Source organism: Artemia franciscana, chromosome 9, assembly GCF_032884065.1.
Source record: "Artemia franciscana chromosome 9, ASM3288406v1, whole genome shotgun sequence".
NCBI classification, from domain to species: domain Eukaryota; kingdom Metazoa; phylum Arthropoda; class Branchiopoda; order Anostraca; family Artemiidae; genus Artemia; species Artemia franciscana.
In genome coordinates this window covers 2388435-2408356 of record NC_088871.1, presented here as the reverse complement: position 1 = coordinate 2408356, position 19922 = coordinate 2388435, and the positions used below count along the sequence as shown (strand labels likewise).

Below are 19922 nucleotides of genomic sequence, written 5' to 3'. Positions count from 1 at the left end.
ATATTTACAATCAGCATGAAAATCTGATTCTTTTGATGTATATTTTAGCATCAAAATTCCGTTTTTTAGAGTTTCGTTTACTATTGAGCCGGGTCGCTCCTTACTACAGTTCGTTACCACGAACTGTTTGATGTAATGAATGAAGCTTGGAATAGATTTAGGTGGAAAGCGAGCTTGCAGCTGTGTTAGGTAGAGGCAGCTTGGTGCTGCAATGAGTAGTTAGTACCAGTAGCAGCAGTAGTAGTTTCTTCTTGCGTGACGATGATATCTTTTTCTCCGCTCTTTATTATTATTTCCACTTAAGTGTACCAACCAAGAAGGCTTACTAAAGCTACATTGTTACATATAAAAATTTGTTGTAGAAATCTTTTATAAACAAAATATTTGTAAACAGTTCATGACGGAATTTAAAAAAAATTATTTCAGTAAAACAAGTAAAATTTAAAGATCAACATACCCAAAATCAAAGGACACATCAAAAATGATTTAAAGTGAAGAAAGTTATCCTAGTTTATCCATTGACCCCATTTTAACAGGCGTATTTACCTCATACGACATAGGAGAGACAAACATCTATTGGGACAAAAATGTGTTAATAGTCCTACATTTGCTCAAAGATTGCCGAACAAACGCTACATACCGAACTCAAACCGTGTAATTCAGTTACACCTTTTTCGGATTATTTTCCTTACTTCTGTAAATATTGGTTCGAGGATGCTATAAGGTTTATTTTCCATTTGTTAGTCAAATTATACTTTTCTTCTTTTTTATATATAAGTTCCCACGAAGTTCCCAGGAACTTCCGGGAAGGCGTAAAGAGAGGGGCCTTGAATAAATTAGGTTGAAGGAGGAGCGTGCGTAGCTGTGTCGGCCTCAAGCGGCTTGGTGCTGCAATGAGTTATTATTATTAGTATATATATATATATATATATATATATATATATATATATATATCAAACAGTTCGTGGTAACGAACTGTAGTAAGGAGCGACCCGGCTTAATAGAAACCAAAACTGAAAAAAAAAATGGAATTTTGATACCAAAAGCTACATTAAAAGAATCGCATTTTGATGCTGATTTTAAGCCTAACCTAAGAAAATTTGCCTTATTTTAGAAAATAGGGGGAAACAACCCTTAAAATTCATAGAATCTTAAAGACAGTCACACCATCAGATTTAGCGTATCAGAGAACCCTATTGTAGGGTTCTTTTTTGCCCGAAGGCAGATCACGGATACGTGTTTATTTATTTGTTTTTTTTTCCAGGGGTGATCGTATCGACCCAGTGGTCCTAGAATCTTGCGAGAGGGCTCATTGTAACGGAAATGAAAAGTTCTAGTGCCCTTTTTAAGTCACAAAAAAGTCACCAGATCAAAATTCTGAGATATCCATTTTATTCAGCATAGTCAAAAAACCTTATAACTATGTCTTTGGGGACGACTTACTCCCCCACAGTCCCCGTGAGAGGGGCTACAAGTTACAAACTTAGACCAGTGCTTACATATTGTAATGGTTATTTGAAAGTGTACAGGCGTTTTCAGGGTTTTTTATGGTTGGGGGGGGCTTGAGAAGGGGGGATATGTTGGGGGAACTTTGCTTGGAGAAATTTATCATAGGGGAAGAAAATTTCCATGAAGGGAGTGCAGGATTTTCTAGAATTATTAAAAAAAAACAATGAAAAAATAAATATGAAAAAGTTTTTTCAACTGAAAGTATGGAGCAGAATCAAAACTTAAAACGACGAGAAATTATTACGCATATGATGGGCTCACCTCCTCCTAATACCTCGCTCTTTACGCTGAAGTATTTTAAGTAATTTCGACTATTTACTCGACGGCTTTTGTGATTCAGGGGCCATTCTTAAGAAATTGGGACAAAATTTAAGCTTTAGTGTAAAGAGCGAGGTATTGAAGAGGGGTACCTCGTAAGCTTCGCTACGTAAGCTAATTTATAACTTACGTATATCTTTTACTAATGAAAACATTCGCAAAAAATTAAAAGTTCTAGTTGCCTTTCTAAGTAACCAAAAAATCGGAGGGCGACTCGGTTTCCTCCCCCGCTCCTTTTTTTCTCAAAATCATTCGATGAAGACTATGAGAAAGCCATTTAGCCAAAAAAAAGAAATATGCAAATTTTGTTTTAATTATTCATCTGCGGAGAGCCAAAATCAAAACATGCATTCATTCAAAAATGTACAGAAATTAAATAAAAAAAAGACCCCCGTTTTTTTAAAGGAAAGTAAGGAACGATATTAAAACTTAAAACGAACAGAAATTACCTCGTATGTGAAAGGGGCTGCTTCCTCGTCAACGCCCCGCTCTTTACGCTAAAGTTTTTTGATGTTTTACAAAGTAGAGTTAAGAGAAAGAGTCAAACTTTAGCGTAAAGAGCGGGGCGTTAATGAGGAAGCAACCCTTTTCACATACGAAGTAATTTCTCTTCGTTTAATGTCGCTCCTTACTTTTCTTTAAAAAAACTAGTTTTTTTTTATTTAATATTAATTACGATGACCAGTTCTTCCACAAACATACAATACCAAAATAAAGACTACCAAACATGCGCTGTATACTGAATTGAGACCCCATTATTTAGTTACGCTTTTTTCAGATTCCTTCTGCAAGTATTGATTCGGGCTTCCTATAAGGTTAATTTTTTATTTGTTTGTGAAAATTACATTTTTCTTCTTTCTGTTCTTTTTTAAATATATGCTAAATAGATATATGTACATATATATATATATATATATATATATATATATATATAGTAAGGAATTAAAATATTAAATCCCACCGCAAAGATACCCTAACCAAACACAAGACTACCAAACACACGCTAAATACTGAATTTTTATCACGTTATTCACAGACTACCTTTTACACGAAACCCTGAGAAAAAACTATTTCGATGAAAGGATTATTATTTTTGCAGTCAAAAAAAAGAAAAAGAAAAAAAAAGTGATATGCGTCCTTTTGTGTTGAGCCCAATAAGTTACGATTTGATTTCTTGTAATTTCAGCTAACATAATTTACGTGTAAAAAGGCTTCAGCAATAGAAACAAACTATAAGCCCAAAAAGATGATTAGGACAAATCGTTAAAATGGAACACAACTGGAACGAAATTGATCGCCATTTAAAAAGACATTCTCCTAAAGAATAAGCCACCTTTTTAAAAAACTCGCTCAACCAGAGGGTTGGGGGATTTAGTTGAACAAAAGGAAGACACAAGCCGATCTATTTATTGATGTGGAAACTTGGGGAACAAAAAATGACTACTTCTCCAGTTTTTTTTCTCAATTTCAATTCCTTCAGCTCATTCTGAAATATTTCAAATAACGAATTTTCAAGTAAAGAATGACGGTCTGCAAACAGCCGAAATTTCAGCTTCAAAAGATACTTTTCTATTTATCCAACCTGGTCTTCTCTGAAGCTTATGCTTTGTGTGCCTATGTCTACAAGATATTTCCTGGTCTCCAAAACTGTGTTTTCTTACTTTAAGTACAAGCATAAAATTTGAATTAATAGATCACATTTTCAAAATTCATCATAAACAAGAGCTTAAGAGCTCATATGGCACTTGTGACGAGGCGAGAAGAGCTAAGAGCCAAGAGATCATATGGTATGAGCTCTAACAAAATTCTATAAATCAATAGATTGATTTAAAAAGGAAAATAAGAGGCTTAATGCCGGTCAGGATTTAAAATAAGAGCTCTTAGTCACGATGTCCTTCTAAATATCAAAATTCATTAAGATCCGATCACCCACTCGTAAGTTATAAATACCAAACTTTTTCTAATTTTTCCTCTCCCTTTAGCCCCCCAGATGGTCGAATCTGGGAAAACGACTTTATCAAGTCAAATTGTGCAGCTCCCTAACACGCCTACCAATTTTCATCGTCCTAGCACGTCCAGAAGCACCAAACTCGCCAAATCACTGAACCCCTTCCCCCAACTCCCCCAAAGACAGCGAATCCAGTACGATTCTGTCAATCACGTATCGAGGACATTTGTTTATTCTATCCACCAAGCTTCATCCCGATTCTTCCACTCCAAGTGTTTTTCCAGGATTTCCCCTCCAACTCCCCACAATGTCAAAAAATTTGGTCGGGATTTGAAATAAGAGCTCTGAGACATGATTTTCTTCAAAAAATCAAATTTCATTAAGATCCGATCATCTATTCGTAAGATAAAAATACCACAATTTTCACGTTTTCTAAGAATTCCGGTTTCCCCCTCCAACCCCCCCCCCCAATCTCACAGGATCTGGTTGGAATTTAAAATTAGAACTTTAAAGCACAAGATCCTTCTAAATATCAAATTTCATTAAGATCTTGTCGCTCTTTCGTAAGTTACAAATACCTAAATTTTCAAAATTACCCCCCCCCAATTCCACCAAAGAGAGCAGATCCGGTCCGGTTATGTCAGTCACGTATCTTAGACAGGTTTCTATTCTTCCCATCCAGTTTCATCCTGATCTCACCGCTTTAAGTATTTTCTAAGATTTCCGGTTCCCCCCCCCCAAATTACGCTTGATCCGGTTGAGATTTAAAATAAGAGATCTGAGTTACGAGGTCCTTCTAAATATGAAGATTCATGAAGATCCGATCACTCATTCGTAAGTTAAGAAATCCGTCATTTTTTCTTATTTTTCAGAATTAACCCCCTCCCCAATAAAGCGGATCCGTTCCAATCATGTAAATCACTTACGTAAGACTTCTGCTTATTTTTCCCGTCAAGTTTCATCCCGATCCCTCCAATCTAAGCGTTTTCCATGCTTTTAGGTTCCCCCACCCCAAACTTCCCCCAATGTCACCAGATTCGGTCAGGATTTAAAATAAGAGCTTTGAGACACGATATCCTTCTAAATATCAAATTTATTTGAGATCCCATCATCCGTTCGTAAGTTAAAAATACCTAATTTTTTCTAATTTTTCAGAATTAACCCCTCCCCCAACTACCCCAAAGAGAGCGGATCCGTTCCGGTTATGTCAATCATGTATCTAGGACTTGTGCTTATTTTTCCCACCAAGTTTCATCCCGATCCCTCCACTCTAAGTGTTTTCCAAGTTTTAGGTTTCCCCCTCCCAACACCCTCCCCCAATGTCACCAGATCCGGTCGGGATTGAAAATAAGAGCTCTGAGACACGATATCCTTCTAAATATCAAATTTCATTGAGATCCGATCTCCCGTTCCTAAGTTAAAAATACCTCATTTTTTCTAATTTTTCAGAAATAACCCCCCCCCCACCCCCAACTACACCAAAGAGAGCGTATCCGTTCCGTTTATGTCAATCATGTATATAGGACTTGTGTTTATTTTTCCCACCAAGTTTCATCCCGATCCCTCCACTCTAAGTTTTTTCCAAGTTTTAGGTTTTCCCCTCCCCCCCCAATGTCACCAGACTTGGTCGGGATTTAAAGTAAGAGCTCTAAGACACCATATCCTTCTAAAAATCAAATTTTAATGAGATCCGATCACCCGTTCGTAAGTTAAAAATACCTCATTTTTTTAATTTTTCAGAATTACCCCCCCCAACCACCCCAAAGAGAGCGGATCTGTTCCGGTTATGTCAATCATGTATCTAGGACTTGTGCTTATTTTTCCCACCATGTTTCATCCTGATCCCTCCACTTTAAGTGTTTTCCAAGATTTTAGGTTTCTCCCTCCTATATCTCCCCCAACGTCACCAGATCCGGTCGAAATTTAAAATAACAGCTCTGAGACACGATATCCTTTAAAACATCAAACTTCATTAAGATCTGATCAACAGTTCGTAAGTTAAAAATACTTCAATTTTTCTATTTTTTCCGAATTGACCGGACCCCCACTCCCCCCCAGATGGTCAAATTGGGAAAACGACTATTTCTAATTTAAGCTGGTCCCGTCCCTGATACGCCTGCCAAATTTCATCGTCCTAGCTTACCTGGAAGTGCCTAAAGTAGCAAAACCGGGACCGACAGACAGACAGACCGACAGAATTGGCGATTGCTATATGTCACTTGGTTAATACCAAGTGCCATAAAAACTCTTCCACGACCTTGATAATTATTGAGATTGTCCTTATAAACTTTCTGTAATTTGCATTGAAATTACCTTTTACCTTAGTTTTAACAACCGCCCAAGCCTCCGAAGGAGCAGGGATTCTCAAATACTAATTCAAGCATATTGCTGGTCTCCAGGAAGAAAACAACTATAAAAGCGAAAGAAAAATATATTCGAGTGGTAAGCGACTGACCTGAATTTATTACCATTTGAAAAAAAAAAATATTCTCTGTAACACTGAACTAACTTTTTTTTATCCCTCAGCCAGATGAGCTAATTTACCTCCATAAAAAACCAGTCCCATAGGATATTTATTAAAACAGAAACTTAGGATACTTCAATGTCATCATTACTCCAGGTTCTTTTCAAGTTCCGTTCCATCAAATTATGTGGAATTATTTCAAAAGACCAATTTCCATCTTTGAAGATTAGTTATATCTAGTTGACTTAGGGTAGTTAAATAAACATGAACTGTGAACTATTTATTGACAAGAACTCGGGTTAGTTTACTGTTTTCATATTCACGAAAAAAAACATATTTACATTTGAGATGAACGAGAAGAAAGACTGATTGGGCGAGAGAGAGAGAGGGGGAAATGGAAAGAGAGAGACACAGACAAAGGGGGAGGGAGTAGGAGAGGGAGAACAACAATTACGAAAACGAAGACATGATGGCACCTTTATCTCATTCTCTTTTTTTAACTTTTCAAACAGTTCGTGCTAAAGAACTGTAAGCAAGGAGCGATCCGGATCAATGACCGAAATTCTAAAAAAAGGAATTTTGATACCAATAGATAGGCTACATCAAAAGAAACAAATTTTTATGCTGATTTTCAATAAATAAGTTTCATCAAGTTTAGTCTTACTCATCAAAAGTTACGGGCCTGAGAAAATTTGCCTTATTTTCGAAAAAAAGGGAAACGCTCTCTAAAAGTGACAGAATCTCGATGAAAATTACACTATCAGATTTAGCGTATCAGAGAACTCTACTGTAGAGGTTTCAAGTTACTATCTGCAAAAATGTGGAATTTTGAATTTTTCGCCAGAAAAAAATCATGCATGCGTGTTTATTTGTTGTTTTGTTTTTTTCAGGGGACCAAGTAGTCCTAGAGTATTGCGAGAGGGCTCATTCGAACATAAACTAAAAGTTCTAGGGCCTTTTTTAAGTAACCAAAAAATTGGAGGGCAACTAGGCCCCTCTCACGATAATTTTTTCCCCAAAGTCACCGGATCAAAATTTTGAGATAACCATTTTGTTCAGCATAGTCGAAAAATCTAGTAACTATGTCTTTGAGGACGACTTAATCCCCCGCAGACCCCGGGGGAAAGGCTGCAAGTTACGAACTTCCATGGAGGAGCCCATTGTTTACATATAGTATTGGTTATTGGGAAGCATACAGACGTTTTCAGGGGTGATTTTTTTCTTGTGGGAGGGAGGGGTTTGGGTGGAGAAGGTTACGTGGGAGGATCTTTCCATGGAGGAGTTTTTCATAGGAGAAGAGAATTTTCCATAAAGGGCCAGATTGCCAGATTTCCTACGATTATTAAAAAAAACGCTCAAAAATTAAACAGAAAACAAGATTTTTCAACTAAAAGTAAGGAGCAACATTAAAACTTAAAAAGAAAAGAAATTATTACGTATATGAAGAGATGCGCCTCCTCGTCACTACCTCGCTCATTAGGCTAAAATTTTTAGTACTTTTAAAAGAGCTATTTATTCTAATTAAACGGCCTTTGTGATTCAGGGGTCTTTCTTAAACTGGAACAAAATTCGAACTTTAGGGTAAAGAGCGAGGTATTGACGAGGAGGCGCATACCCTCATATACGTAATAATTTCTATTTGTCTTTAATGTTGCTCCTTAATTTCAATTGAAAAAAACTTGTTTTTTTTTTATTTAATCAATTTAGAAACGCCGTGAACACTATTGGCTAACATCGTTCCCAAGCGTACACCCATCGATTATAAAACTTTAAAATGCAGAAAGAGTTGATTTCTTTCTTTGGTCGAAATTTAAATGTTTCATGTTTGTTTACTATTTCCTGTCTTGTTTCCTGATTTTCCTATTTTCCTGTTTGCTAGTTTTGATCCATATTTATGTGTTGTGGTCAGTTTGCACATTAACCCTGATTCGCACACTATTTGTGTTTTTGCTCAATTGGTTCCTAACATTTTTTTTTCTTTTTATGTGGTGCTAGTTCGGAATTTCCGTCAAAGTTACTTGAAAATAAATCACATTTAATTCCTAAGGGAAGAAAGAAAAAGAAAGTAAACAAAAAAAAGTCGAACAGGATTGACAAAAAAAAGAGAATTGGTTTGTCTCCAACAAAGCCCGAGGGCAAAGTAAGTACAGTAATCACCATAGTTTCCACAATAAAGAAGAGAAAAATCGCTCCACCCAGCAAAATCCTTAACAACAAAGATATTTTCTATTTTCTAGTGCAACAATAGACGATCGAAGCTTTTTCATCCAGATGTTCTCTGAAAATCATTAATGAGAAACCAACTTCATTATTTCCAATTCCCCGCCACATCAAATGCCTAGAAGTGCCATTTTACGCTTGAAATTTTTCACTAAATGCTAATACCATTCATAAAATTTTCCTAGAAAAGAGAACAAAAAAACACAAATCTTCTTCTCGGGTTAAACAAAAATACTGGAAAAGATTGTACAATGACTTCAGATATATTTCTTAAAAGGTAAGATCCAGTTGAGCGCATCTTTTATTTTTCTATTAAAAACATTTCAGAGGGAGAAAAAATCCTTCAAATGAAGAAAAAACATAAAAATAAGAAGGTAGGCTTACTCCTATAGAAACATTTTAACATATCTATGATGAAAGGGTTTAGACCGAGGAATCCAAATACATACAATTCGAAGAACTCAAGCTTGGCAAAAAAGGTTCCCGGTGAAATGGCAAAAAGGTAAAAATACGGCATTAGACTCTACAGTCCCTACGGGCGGTGCTGATCTCTGTTTCATGGCCCTTCAGTCAGGAAGTGCAAAAGGGGTTGGGGGCCAGTCATCCTGTGCTTTTGCACACCCTTCCTGTTTACCTTTCCGAGATTTCTCCAGGTACCCATTCAGAGCTAGGTCGACTCTGGCTAAGCTTACTCTCACACCACTGACCCCCGTTTTAAACTAAACCAATGAAATGTGCTTTGGAATAAATCTGCTTTGAAGGAAATTAGTGACATCTGCTAGTTTAAATAGGTACAAGTGTTAATAATTTTATATGCTAGAAGTGCAACTTATTTTATTGGATGTTCAGAATTGCGTCTTAAGTTTTGATTGGCTGAAAAACTGAAAAAAAAGTTCAAGGAACAGTCAGGGAGTCGATTCTGAGATTTGTTATTTCGAAAATATTGTACTGTCATTTTCATACAACCAAAGAAGTTCGAAGTGCAATTTTTTCAAATACGCCTTTGCATCCAGCATGTTTTGATTTTGGAAGGCCTATTTATGGCTTAGAAATATACTCCAGAATGTATTCCACGGGAGAGGCAGTAAGGGGGCGATGGTTAAATCTGCTAAAACGGCAGAAAATAGGAAAAGCATATGTCAGTAGAATTATGGAAAATATCACAAGACTATGAGATTTCAAAGAACAGCTGCGAAGACTTGTACCCTACATGGGGGGTCACCGCACCTGATGGTAAGAGTTTCTTCTTCTTTTTAAATTATGTCTGTTCAAAATATACTATTTGTTGGAATTGCCTTGAAACTTTAATCTGCTATTACTCAAACACTCAAGACCATGGGGTCATAATTGAGTATAATGCCGTGTACTATATTGTTATCAATAGCACGAGACCAAAAATTCGGGAAATTCGTGTACACATAGACTCGAGACTCGAGAGACTCGAGGCAGAACTAAGGGTACAGCTGTAAAGGAACGTATAGACTCGGAGGATCAAGAAGTTAAAATTGCGTAAACTGGCTGGAGTGGAAACTCCTTAGCAAAAACTGCCTACAGGTTATTCAGACGATAAGAAAAAGAGCTCATTTAAAGTCTTGAGAACATCAAAGAAATTCTCAGTCCTCAAGATTCTCTCCAAGAAGTCATTGTCCACAGAGAAGAAAAGACTTTAAAGTCCTAAGGACGTCAAAATAAAAACACTTTTTGTCCTCTGGATCGATCTTAGGTCTATTCATAGCTGAAAACTACCATTTTCTGCGATCTTTTCTTTTCGCTGCTTCGTAATTATGTAATTTTCGTAATTTTCGTCAGTGTTGCCACACTGAATCGCGAAAATAATTGAGCTTTAGTAAAACTGGACCACGTTATTCGTTTGTAAAAATTCAAAGATCAACAATCTTTTAATTCCCAAAGATCTTTAAAGGAAAGGTACAACTTCTTAAGCTGTTTAGTGCCATACGTTTTTAGCTTATTTTTTGCTGACTATTAAACCACGTTTATTTTTTTTATTTGGCACAACATATAACCCAAAACTGCACAACTGTTAATGGAAGTCTTTTTCATCAAAAATCTACATTCTTATTGTGTCTAAATCTCAAGATATATACGGTAGTGTGGGTTTCCAGTTCAACAATAATCGCTGGCTTTGATAATCAAAAGGGCGGCATATGTCATTTTGTAACTTTGCAGGAGAGCCAAAAAACGGAATAAAGTTGGTCGGCTGTGGTCGCCCTGAAGGATGAGACTAATAAAGATAAAGGGAACCTATTCTAAACCAACTTTTTATGCTCTTCTTCAGTGGCATAAATTAACAAGTATTCCGAGCGAATTCAAAATTATTCCATTTTATGGCGTACGTCTCCTTTTTCCTTGACAAAAAAGGAGACAAATGCCAGGTTCCAATGTTATAACTCCATAATATAATCCTCTTCTGTCATTCTGAATTGCAAAAAAAACTGATAAAAAAAAGAGACACACACCCCTTAATGGCGCATGTCTCTTTTGTCTTCGTAACGGTACAAAGTAAGAGAATTCTGAACGCACAATTTGAATCCTCGGGCTGAGTTTACCCACGACGCATACGTCACTCATTTTCGACCAAAATGGCATATGTCGCCCTTGTAATTATCACAGCCGTAATTCTAACAATCAGATTCTACATTCACTGTCCATGGTAAGTTTTCCTAATATGATGAATCGGTCCCGAAATAGAAATCTGGAATAAATTCTTGGACATGCTTAGATAATCCAAAATAATCCTTGGTTCACAACAAGAATTAGGTAGATATAAAAGCTCTCACATTTAGTTTCTCAACACTGATGAAGCAGATTTTAGAGTTCATTACAGAAACTCTTCACAGAGTCAGGTCGCGCGATTAACGGACCAATAGCAATTCAAAGTCAATTTATAGCCTTGAAAAGGTTCACCTCAAGTTTCCCTAATAGTGTCACGCCAATACATTTTAGCTGGGACAATTTAGGTAGAAATAAAACTAGGGTTGGAGGCAAATATTAAGTTTTGGCAGAATATATTGAAGATACATTCGCCGCGGCAATCAATGTCATGGTATTTAGAGGGGATGTAGTTATGTTAAGTTTTGTTAATAATTGATATTATTGGATAAAATAATAATAATACATTCGACGTTCGGTGTGTCATTGTATTTAAAACAAAACGAGCGGAAGCATAGCTTTATGCTATCCGTGGCATGTAAAATGAGAACAAAAATGGAATATAGAGTGAGTACGTCAATAACATATTTCTATTTTAATTTAACCAGCTGAAAACATTTAATAATTTTTTTTTTTTTAATTTCAAATAATGAGAAATGCCCGAATTCCAAGAAGCGGGGGGTTTCCCACTACTCTGCAAATATGCTAATTGGATAAAGACCTACTCAATGACTTTCAGGCTAGATTCATCGCTAGATTTCCAATAAGAAATTTATAGATAGATGGCACTTTTTTCACTTTCAAAATTTTGTTTACATAACTTATTAATTTAGTTATTAATCTAACTCGCTAGCATACTAAAGGTGTTGATGTCAGCCCTGATTTTTCTATTGATGACTATGAGTGGTACTAGTGGCATTATGAATTTAATATATCCCGATGGGCGAAATCATTTACCTGATGCGCAAGCAACACTTACACAACATAGTTATCACGGAGAAATTGATTGACTGAAAATGGCAAAATCTGTTTTCCTGGCTAACAGCAAAATAAACTTTCTGTTGATAATACTAGTCTAGATGTTTCGGATAAAAATGAATATTTTAGACCACTCACCGACATATCGGGTGATTTTAGTGAGGAAGTTTAAAGCAGATTATCTTCTACGTCTTAGTCTTTGCTCAAATGAGTAAGAGTATGTAAAGTAAAAGACTTGCCCAGTTAAAGACGAAAAAGAAGATATGTGAAGCAGCCATCCCCTCTGTGCTTCTGTACGGATATCAGAGATGGCCCTTGAAGACAACACAGGTCTATGCTAACATTGTATTCACAAATACTACAAGAGATGAAACCACTTTTGGAGATAAAACAAAAATTCGGTTATGCTGCCACCAAAAGTATGATGTGAACTGATTGGTTGATTTGTCAGTGAGCAGATAAAAAACGACAACAACAGAACACCTGACGTAGTTTGGCTATGTCAATCGGAGACGAAATAACAATCTCGTAAAATGGGTGGTGCAATATAAACCGAGGCAGAAGAGAAGAAAAGTAAAGACAGGGTAGAAGCAGGGCAAGATTGACCTCAGACCAAGTCATGGATTCTGTCACCTCGGACGAAGATGGGGAAAACAACGACTAGAGACCTCCATTGCAGTCTCAAATGACCGTGTAGGCTAGATGCATTAAACAATAATCTGTCAAATCATGCCATTAGAGAGAGCTGAATAGCTTGGGTCCAGACACAATAATTGTGATTATCATCTATACCAGAAATATGCTCTAACAGTTGCTGAGTTCGATCTTTATATTTTATTGAATATATGACAAACATTTTTACAGGATGATTGATTCTAATTTTGCACCTAATTTTTGAACCAGAAAATGTTTCTCAGCGCTACCTACTACAACTATTTTTATTCCTGCAATTTCCTTACATATATTGAGTTGGAAAGCTCAAAATTGGCAGGTGATTGACCAGTAGATGTTTTAGGCCTCGTAACCTGAGGAGCAGAAGGTGCAAGGAAGCTTAATAGGAGTGTAAGAATATGAAATAAAAGGAATTTAATGGAATATGTCAGAAAAACTGGGGGTGAGCTTCCTCCTCCGTCCAGGCCTAAAAACTCCAGTGTGACGGACTAAATTTAGAAGCCAATCCGTAACTGTTTTGTTTATAATGTATATATAGCTAATAATATACTTGAAGAGGGGGAGATATATTCTTAAATAATATCCCAGCAACAACTTTCATGATAATCACTTAACTAGTAATACACACTCGTCACAGCGTTAAGCCACCTGAGGCCGGCACACTGACAAATAATCCTCCTTCACCCCTCGTCTTACCTCTTCATTTCACGCACCCATCAAAGCATTCAGCCACCTGAGACAGACAGACTGATAAATCCTCCTCATTCAACCCGTCCAGTTTACACATTCTTCCTTGAGTAGACCTCTTGGTAAACTTTTTGAAAAAGAAGAATTTTTTTTTACAAAAATTTTTTGGGGTAGTCAAAATTTGTAAGCATTCCAATTCTAAAAAAGAACAAGAAATGCTGGTTGCTCATTAAACTGGTACGTATCAACTTTGGCTGCCCCAAAAAGATTTGTTTATTTATATAAATTTGAATTTTCCCCTAAAAATACTTATTTCCCTTAAAAAAATTATAGGTTTTCTAGTTCTACTTTTCAATTAATGCGACAAGATATAATTTTCGGTGGTTTTGAACATATAACTTTTCTCAACTTCAAAGCAACCAATTACAAATTATTTGCATTTGAAAAGATCTTCAGAAATTGGGTCAAAACTTAACAAAACTGAACATTTTAAAACAGTATTACAAAACGAAAACTATAAAATCTTTTTCACTATTAAAACAAAATTATATCTAATGTCGTCCAGTATTCATAAAATGGTGGCAAATTAAGAAACTATAAAAATTATCATAAATAATGACTGTGATAAAGTACGGAAAAGACTACAAAATCAAGCAAGTTCCTTGACCCTCCTCATTTATTTTAAAAAACCTGCTCGTATGTTAATCTATCGTTCATTCTGATAATCCAAAAAACCAAAGATGCGCCCACCCTGATTAAAAAAAAAAAAAAAAAAAAAAAAAAAAAAAAAAAAAAAAAAAAAAAAAAAAAAAAAAAAAAAAAAAAAAAAAAAAAAAAAAGTTGTATCTTTATATAAGAAACTGAAAAAAATTCCTTGCCCTGTCTCCTACATTTTTATCAATTGGTGTTACTATTTTAGAGAATCTTAACTAGAATAAATCTACTTGTCCAACGAATATTTGTTCTTTCAAAGGATGCTTAGGATGCATGAAGTGGGATTCATGAAAATCGTTAGCACTTCATGTTCCAAAAAAGAAAAGAAATACACAATTTACGGCACAATTAGAAAACTTAAACAAATAAAGAACTTGAAATTTATTGCCCAGTCTTAAAGACAAATAGAAAAAAATCATATGTGAAAATCCTTTCATCCTTTAATGAGAAACTGAAATAAATATTTTCGTATTTAAGGATTTCATAATTTCCCTTAATGTCTGAATGAGAAACTAGACAGTTTTTACCAAGGAGTGCACACTGTTGCAAGTCTACAAAATTTTCAAGTTTCTGGCCCTCTCATACTCCACAACTGTGTCTCTATTCCTGCCTCAAGTGTACCCGAAACAACCTCAAACGGCCTCAAGAACTCTCAAAACTCCAAGGTCCAAAACCCCATAGTGTATAAATTATGTTTACCTATGGCTTTCATCTTAATCGGCGGTGCAAGACTGAACGATTTTCTCTGCAATAAATAGATTTTGAATAATAACAGGTTGGAGTTTTGAAGTTTAAGTGCTAACAAATAGAACACTTCGAATGGGAATAGATTTGAATTTATTTTAAATTTGCAAAGTATTTGATGAAGCTCCCAACATAGACATGTAACTTCTTTCTGTAAAAAAGTATCGATTAGTGAGCATAAACAGAGTTATTGAGCCTAGACGGAGTCTTATAAAGTTTATTTCCAGACTTGAATTTATTTTTCAGTGAATGTTCAGATAAATATAGCCGATAAGTATTAGCTTTAATACAAGAAGTATTTTTGATTTTCTTTCTATTGCGTCTTCTTGTTTTCCTCTTCTTCATTTCCTTTTTTTATGAATGCCCACTTTTTTATATGACAAGTTACAAATTACATAATGATGATAAAATAATGATAGAGACGATATTTAGCTGTTTTCCAGCGTAATCAGACGATACAGCAAGAGTGATTACCATATAGAGCGCATTCAAAGCAAAAACCGTTTGTTTTGATTACCATCAGCCCCCATACAAATATTATATACTCACGTATTTCATTGAAATAAAAAGGAAAGTCTCCAGGAATGGAGCAATTAAGTCGCCCTTTTAGAAAGGTTGTCCAACGGAACTTGAATCGATGAGGACCTCCTCTGTCTTGCTTACACACCCTCGCAATCCTGCTGTAGATGCTCTAAAAAGAAAATCAATGAAAGTTCTTAAAAAGAAAATCAAAAATTTCAGCCAAGAAGAAAAATTAAAAGCACAAGTCTTAAATAAGGCACGCACCAAATATATTGCATGTGCAAAATTATATGTAAATTATGCTAAATAGCCTTATATGACACTGGACTTCCATATGAGATAGTCTACCGAGGGATGTTGTCCCTGAAAACCCATATGTTGATTCCTTCAAAATGAGGCTCAACAGAAACAACTCTAGGAATATAATAGAGGTATATGGTTGACAAGCGACACATCATACCCTTAGTTTTTAGAAGCCTAGTGTCATGAATTTCATACCCACCCCAATAAAATGCCAATTGTAACATGCTAAGGAAAGACCTGATTAAATTATTAGGGTTTGGCGAGAGGGACGTGGGGGGCGGAAAACTCCCTGGGTACTCACTTCCCAATTCCTTTGCCCGTTACGCCGATTTAATTTAACTGTTTGTACATTTTGAAACTTTATCGTGAAAAGTATATGAATATGGGGGTGATAGTTCTTATATAAAAAAAATAAATGGAATAACTTACGTCTTTCGTAGTTTTTTTTTTCTCATTTTCGCCCCAAATTCCTGCTTGTCTGTAAATTGCGAGGAGAGCTACCGCCCCCTTCAACCCTTTACTCTTTCTACTTATCCTTCCATGTATGAAATTGTAACCCAAACTAATATTATTCATGGAACTTCGCAAGAATTTTGTAGATAGTTCAATTATGATTATACATTTTTGCATTTCCTTTGGTACATCTGCAATATCGAGTAAATGTTTAAGGAAGAAGGTCCATTAGCGCCATTTCCTGGGAGTTTCCAGGTTTGAAACCCGATCCCCTCCCATAACAATCTCTGATGCATTTTGTAAAGTTTTTTGTACTCCCCCCCCCCGAAAAAAAAATCTTGAATACTGCATTGTGGTCCATTATTTTAAAAAAATCAAGTTTTAATTTGTCAAAGCTCATCAGGTAAATAATAGATTACATGCTCGTTTGCGTAAACAGACTCACTGTGATGACAAAACACTATACACAATTCCAATCAATCTGAAGCCTTTTATTGCAACAAGTATCTCATATCAGAAAATAAGGATCATATTACTTATTCTTTTGGACATGAACGTTATTTGTTTTACTTTAATGGGAATTGTGTAGTGTTTTCACATCATAAGGAGTTTTGTGCCATCATCTGTGAACTTCTTAGATTTTTCCCTTTTTTTCTTTGTATACAGCGTTTTTCATCTTGTTTGTGTTATTTTCTTTTAGCCTAAGATTTACCTTTCTTTTAAGATTTATTTGTGGATCCTCTTGTCTAAAATTACCAATTCTGCATGAACTTGGGCCCTTGCTCTGGGAGCTGCACGGGTTGCACTAATTTGCATAGGTCATTTTTCGTGGGAGATCCCCCTCTTTCGTAAGAAAATTCGGCTAAGCAATTTTGGTAAGCAAAATTTGATGGGTATCTTTAAACTTTGGAACCATCTAAAAAACAGAAAACATATTTTTTCTTGCCAAAGCGATTGCTTTTTTTTCGTCTTCAATCTTTTTTTTTAACTTTAGAATTTTTTATTTACTTTTTCTCCAAGGGTGATGGAGTCGAACCGGTTGCCATAGAAAGCTAGAAGAGAGCTCATTCGATCTAGTTCCATTCCTCATTAAAAAAAAAAAAAAAAAAAAAAAAAAAAAAAAAAAAAAAAAAAAAATAAAAAAAAAAAACTCAGCAAAATACCGCTTTACACCGTTTAGTGCCAAATAACAAATATTTAGCCTCTGCAAAGGCCAACCTGCCATATTTAAAGTTGGAATCCTGAGAAGTCCATTCAAAATAAAAGGTTGCATTAAGCTGTATTTAATATCTGCTGAATTGAGAAAAAATTTCGGCACGTGGTGGCACAAAAAGTATCTTGGTATTTAAATAGAATCCGTCAAAATGAAGTTTTCCAAGACAATAATTTAGAAGTTCTATTTGAGTTGCTGGAGAACAGTATAAAACACTATGTATCCGTGCGTCTACACACAAGGGACACGGCTGGAGAACTTGAATCACTACTCGAAAAATATCTCAAGGACCTCCCCCCCTGAGGCGCAACCTCGTAGGAATTTAAGAGATGCAGTCTCCAAAAAGACTTCGAGACCCGCTCCAAATATAGGTCTGATTAGTGTGCAGCAATGTATTCAACTGATCATAAAAAGGTGGCCAGATTTTTAAAGTAGAGAAACTAGGAATTTATTTCACAGGGGGCCTACATTTTGAAGGCCATAGTCGAAGAAAAACCAACAATCTGGAAATTTGAGAGGACTGGAGTCAAAAACCCACTCCGGCTAATGTTTTCCATGCATGGCTTAGATTATAGAGGCCTGCATATAAACGAATTAGATAAATGGACTGTTTTTCCAGTCACACTCAGTGAATATACATATATAGTGAGAAGCCTAATAGTGAACACACATGACTATATATGTCATTTTGGTTCAAATAAAGAAAAAATAAGTGTACACAAATTACATGTAAAATACAAAGTTTGTTACTAATTTATTAGAACTAGAAACAGCAAAACCCCCCAAGCTGGCTGCCGAGCAATTAACTTCCAAATAAGAGTACTAGGATATGATTTGCCCTTTACTTAAAACTTTGGTAACCGCTCGTTTATTTGCATATAAAAATAGTTCTACGATCATTGTTAGTTCATTTGGTCACTGGTTCTGGTTACTTTGACAACGAGTCACAGCTTATTAAGAGCTCGTTGTCACATAACTGCTTAATTTAAAAAGAAAAAAATAAACGTAAAATGGAATATTTCTATCCAAACGATGGTAAAAAAAAGTTCCTGGCAACACTTTTGTCCAAACACAACACATAAAATACGTAAAACACAACGTAAAATCCATAACGTAAAACACAAGCACGTAATTATTATCTTTTTTTTAAAATACGTTCCGGTGCTCCCCACTGTGTTTAATAGTGAATTTGACAAAGATCAAGATTTTTTTTAAATCTGTCCTAACCCAAAAATTTGCCATATTGGCTACGTGATAAAGGCGATATATAGTTTTCAATGTAACTTAGTAATTTCTAACTCAAATTACTCAGAGTGGTGTTTGCTAAGCCCATACTTCGAATGCTGAAATGTAATTTCATCATTTGTAATCAATAATTAATTACAAATAACAATAAAAAAAATTGTAATTTGTAATTAATTTTGAAAATAATTAACTTTTCTCATTCATTACATTGGTTCATCAGTTGTTATCTGTACAGTGTTTCCACTATCCCCAAATTTTCGGGAATTTCCCCAAAACATGGAGGGACAAAGATCCTTTCTTTATGAATCTTTTAAAGTGTCTTTACGAGCCCCCTATCCAAAATGAAACACTGGTTACGCCCCTATACCTTTAAATTGCAGTGTTCACCAGCCAGTCGGTTTTACAACTCAAATACAGAGAACTTCTTAAGAGACCCTCAGTCAATATACTTTCTCTTACAATCTCCAAAAAGGAGGAAACTCCTCGAAACAAAAGCGAAAGCTCACTGGGAGGTTTATCAGAAAAGAGACATGCAAACAAGGGAATTCCAATCTATCTTAGAATCTCCACTCAGGGATCGTTACACAAAAAGGAAAGAGGAAGCAGATGATGTGAATCGGATTCGGACGGAAGAATATATCTGCATAACACTAAAAATGACATATGTCAGTCACAAGAAAGCTTTTGATGACTCAATATTCGAAGATAAACATACAATCGAAGCCTTCTAATATTCATAAGTTTACCGCTTACACCCTGACCCCCATAGAACATCAAATTTTAGGGACAGAAAGGATACCAAGCAATATTTTAAACTGAAGGCTTGTGATACAGATTTAACACAAGTTTGACAATATATATAGACAAGGAGTCCACAGGGAGAAACGACCAAAGATTTTCCCCCTCCCCCACTAGATATATCTATTTTTGCAATATTAGAACCAGTAAAATGCAAAAAATAATAGTAATGACACCCCCTTTCCTCTACCTGAAAAGGCTAGATTTTATATGAAATAATTTAAAACTACGCAATTTTAAAACAGTAAGGTATCGATACGAAAGGTGATTACTTCTATTTAAGTAAAATATTTTGAAATAAATATGACTGTAAAAACATATTTTTCAAAGGTCCTGGGTGAACTTATCTCTTCGTCAAGCCTCTGTTAAGTGAAGTTTCTTCTTTTCTTTATTAACTTTCGTGGCGATCCGTGGACCCAATAAAACAGTCTATTGGAAGCACATCCTTTATGTAAGGAAATTAG

At 35.5% G+C, this 19922-nt stretch overlaps 1 protein-coding gene across 1 annotated transcript in view; it reads right to left on the bottom strand.

Moving 5' to 3' along the window:
• The window catches only part of LOC136030874 (semaphorin-1A-like), a 380467-nt gene that overhangs the window by 106235 nt on the left and 254310 nt on the right, over nt 1–19922 (bottom strand). The window contains exon 10 of the mRNA XM_065709948.1: nt 15474–15615. Within this exon, the coding sequence (XP_065566020.1) occupies nt 15474–15615 (142 nt within the window). The remainder of the gene's footprint in view (nt 1–15473; nt 15616–19922) is intronic.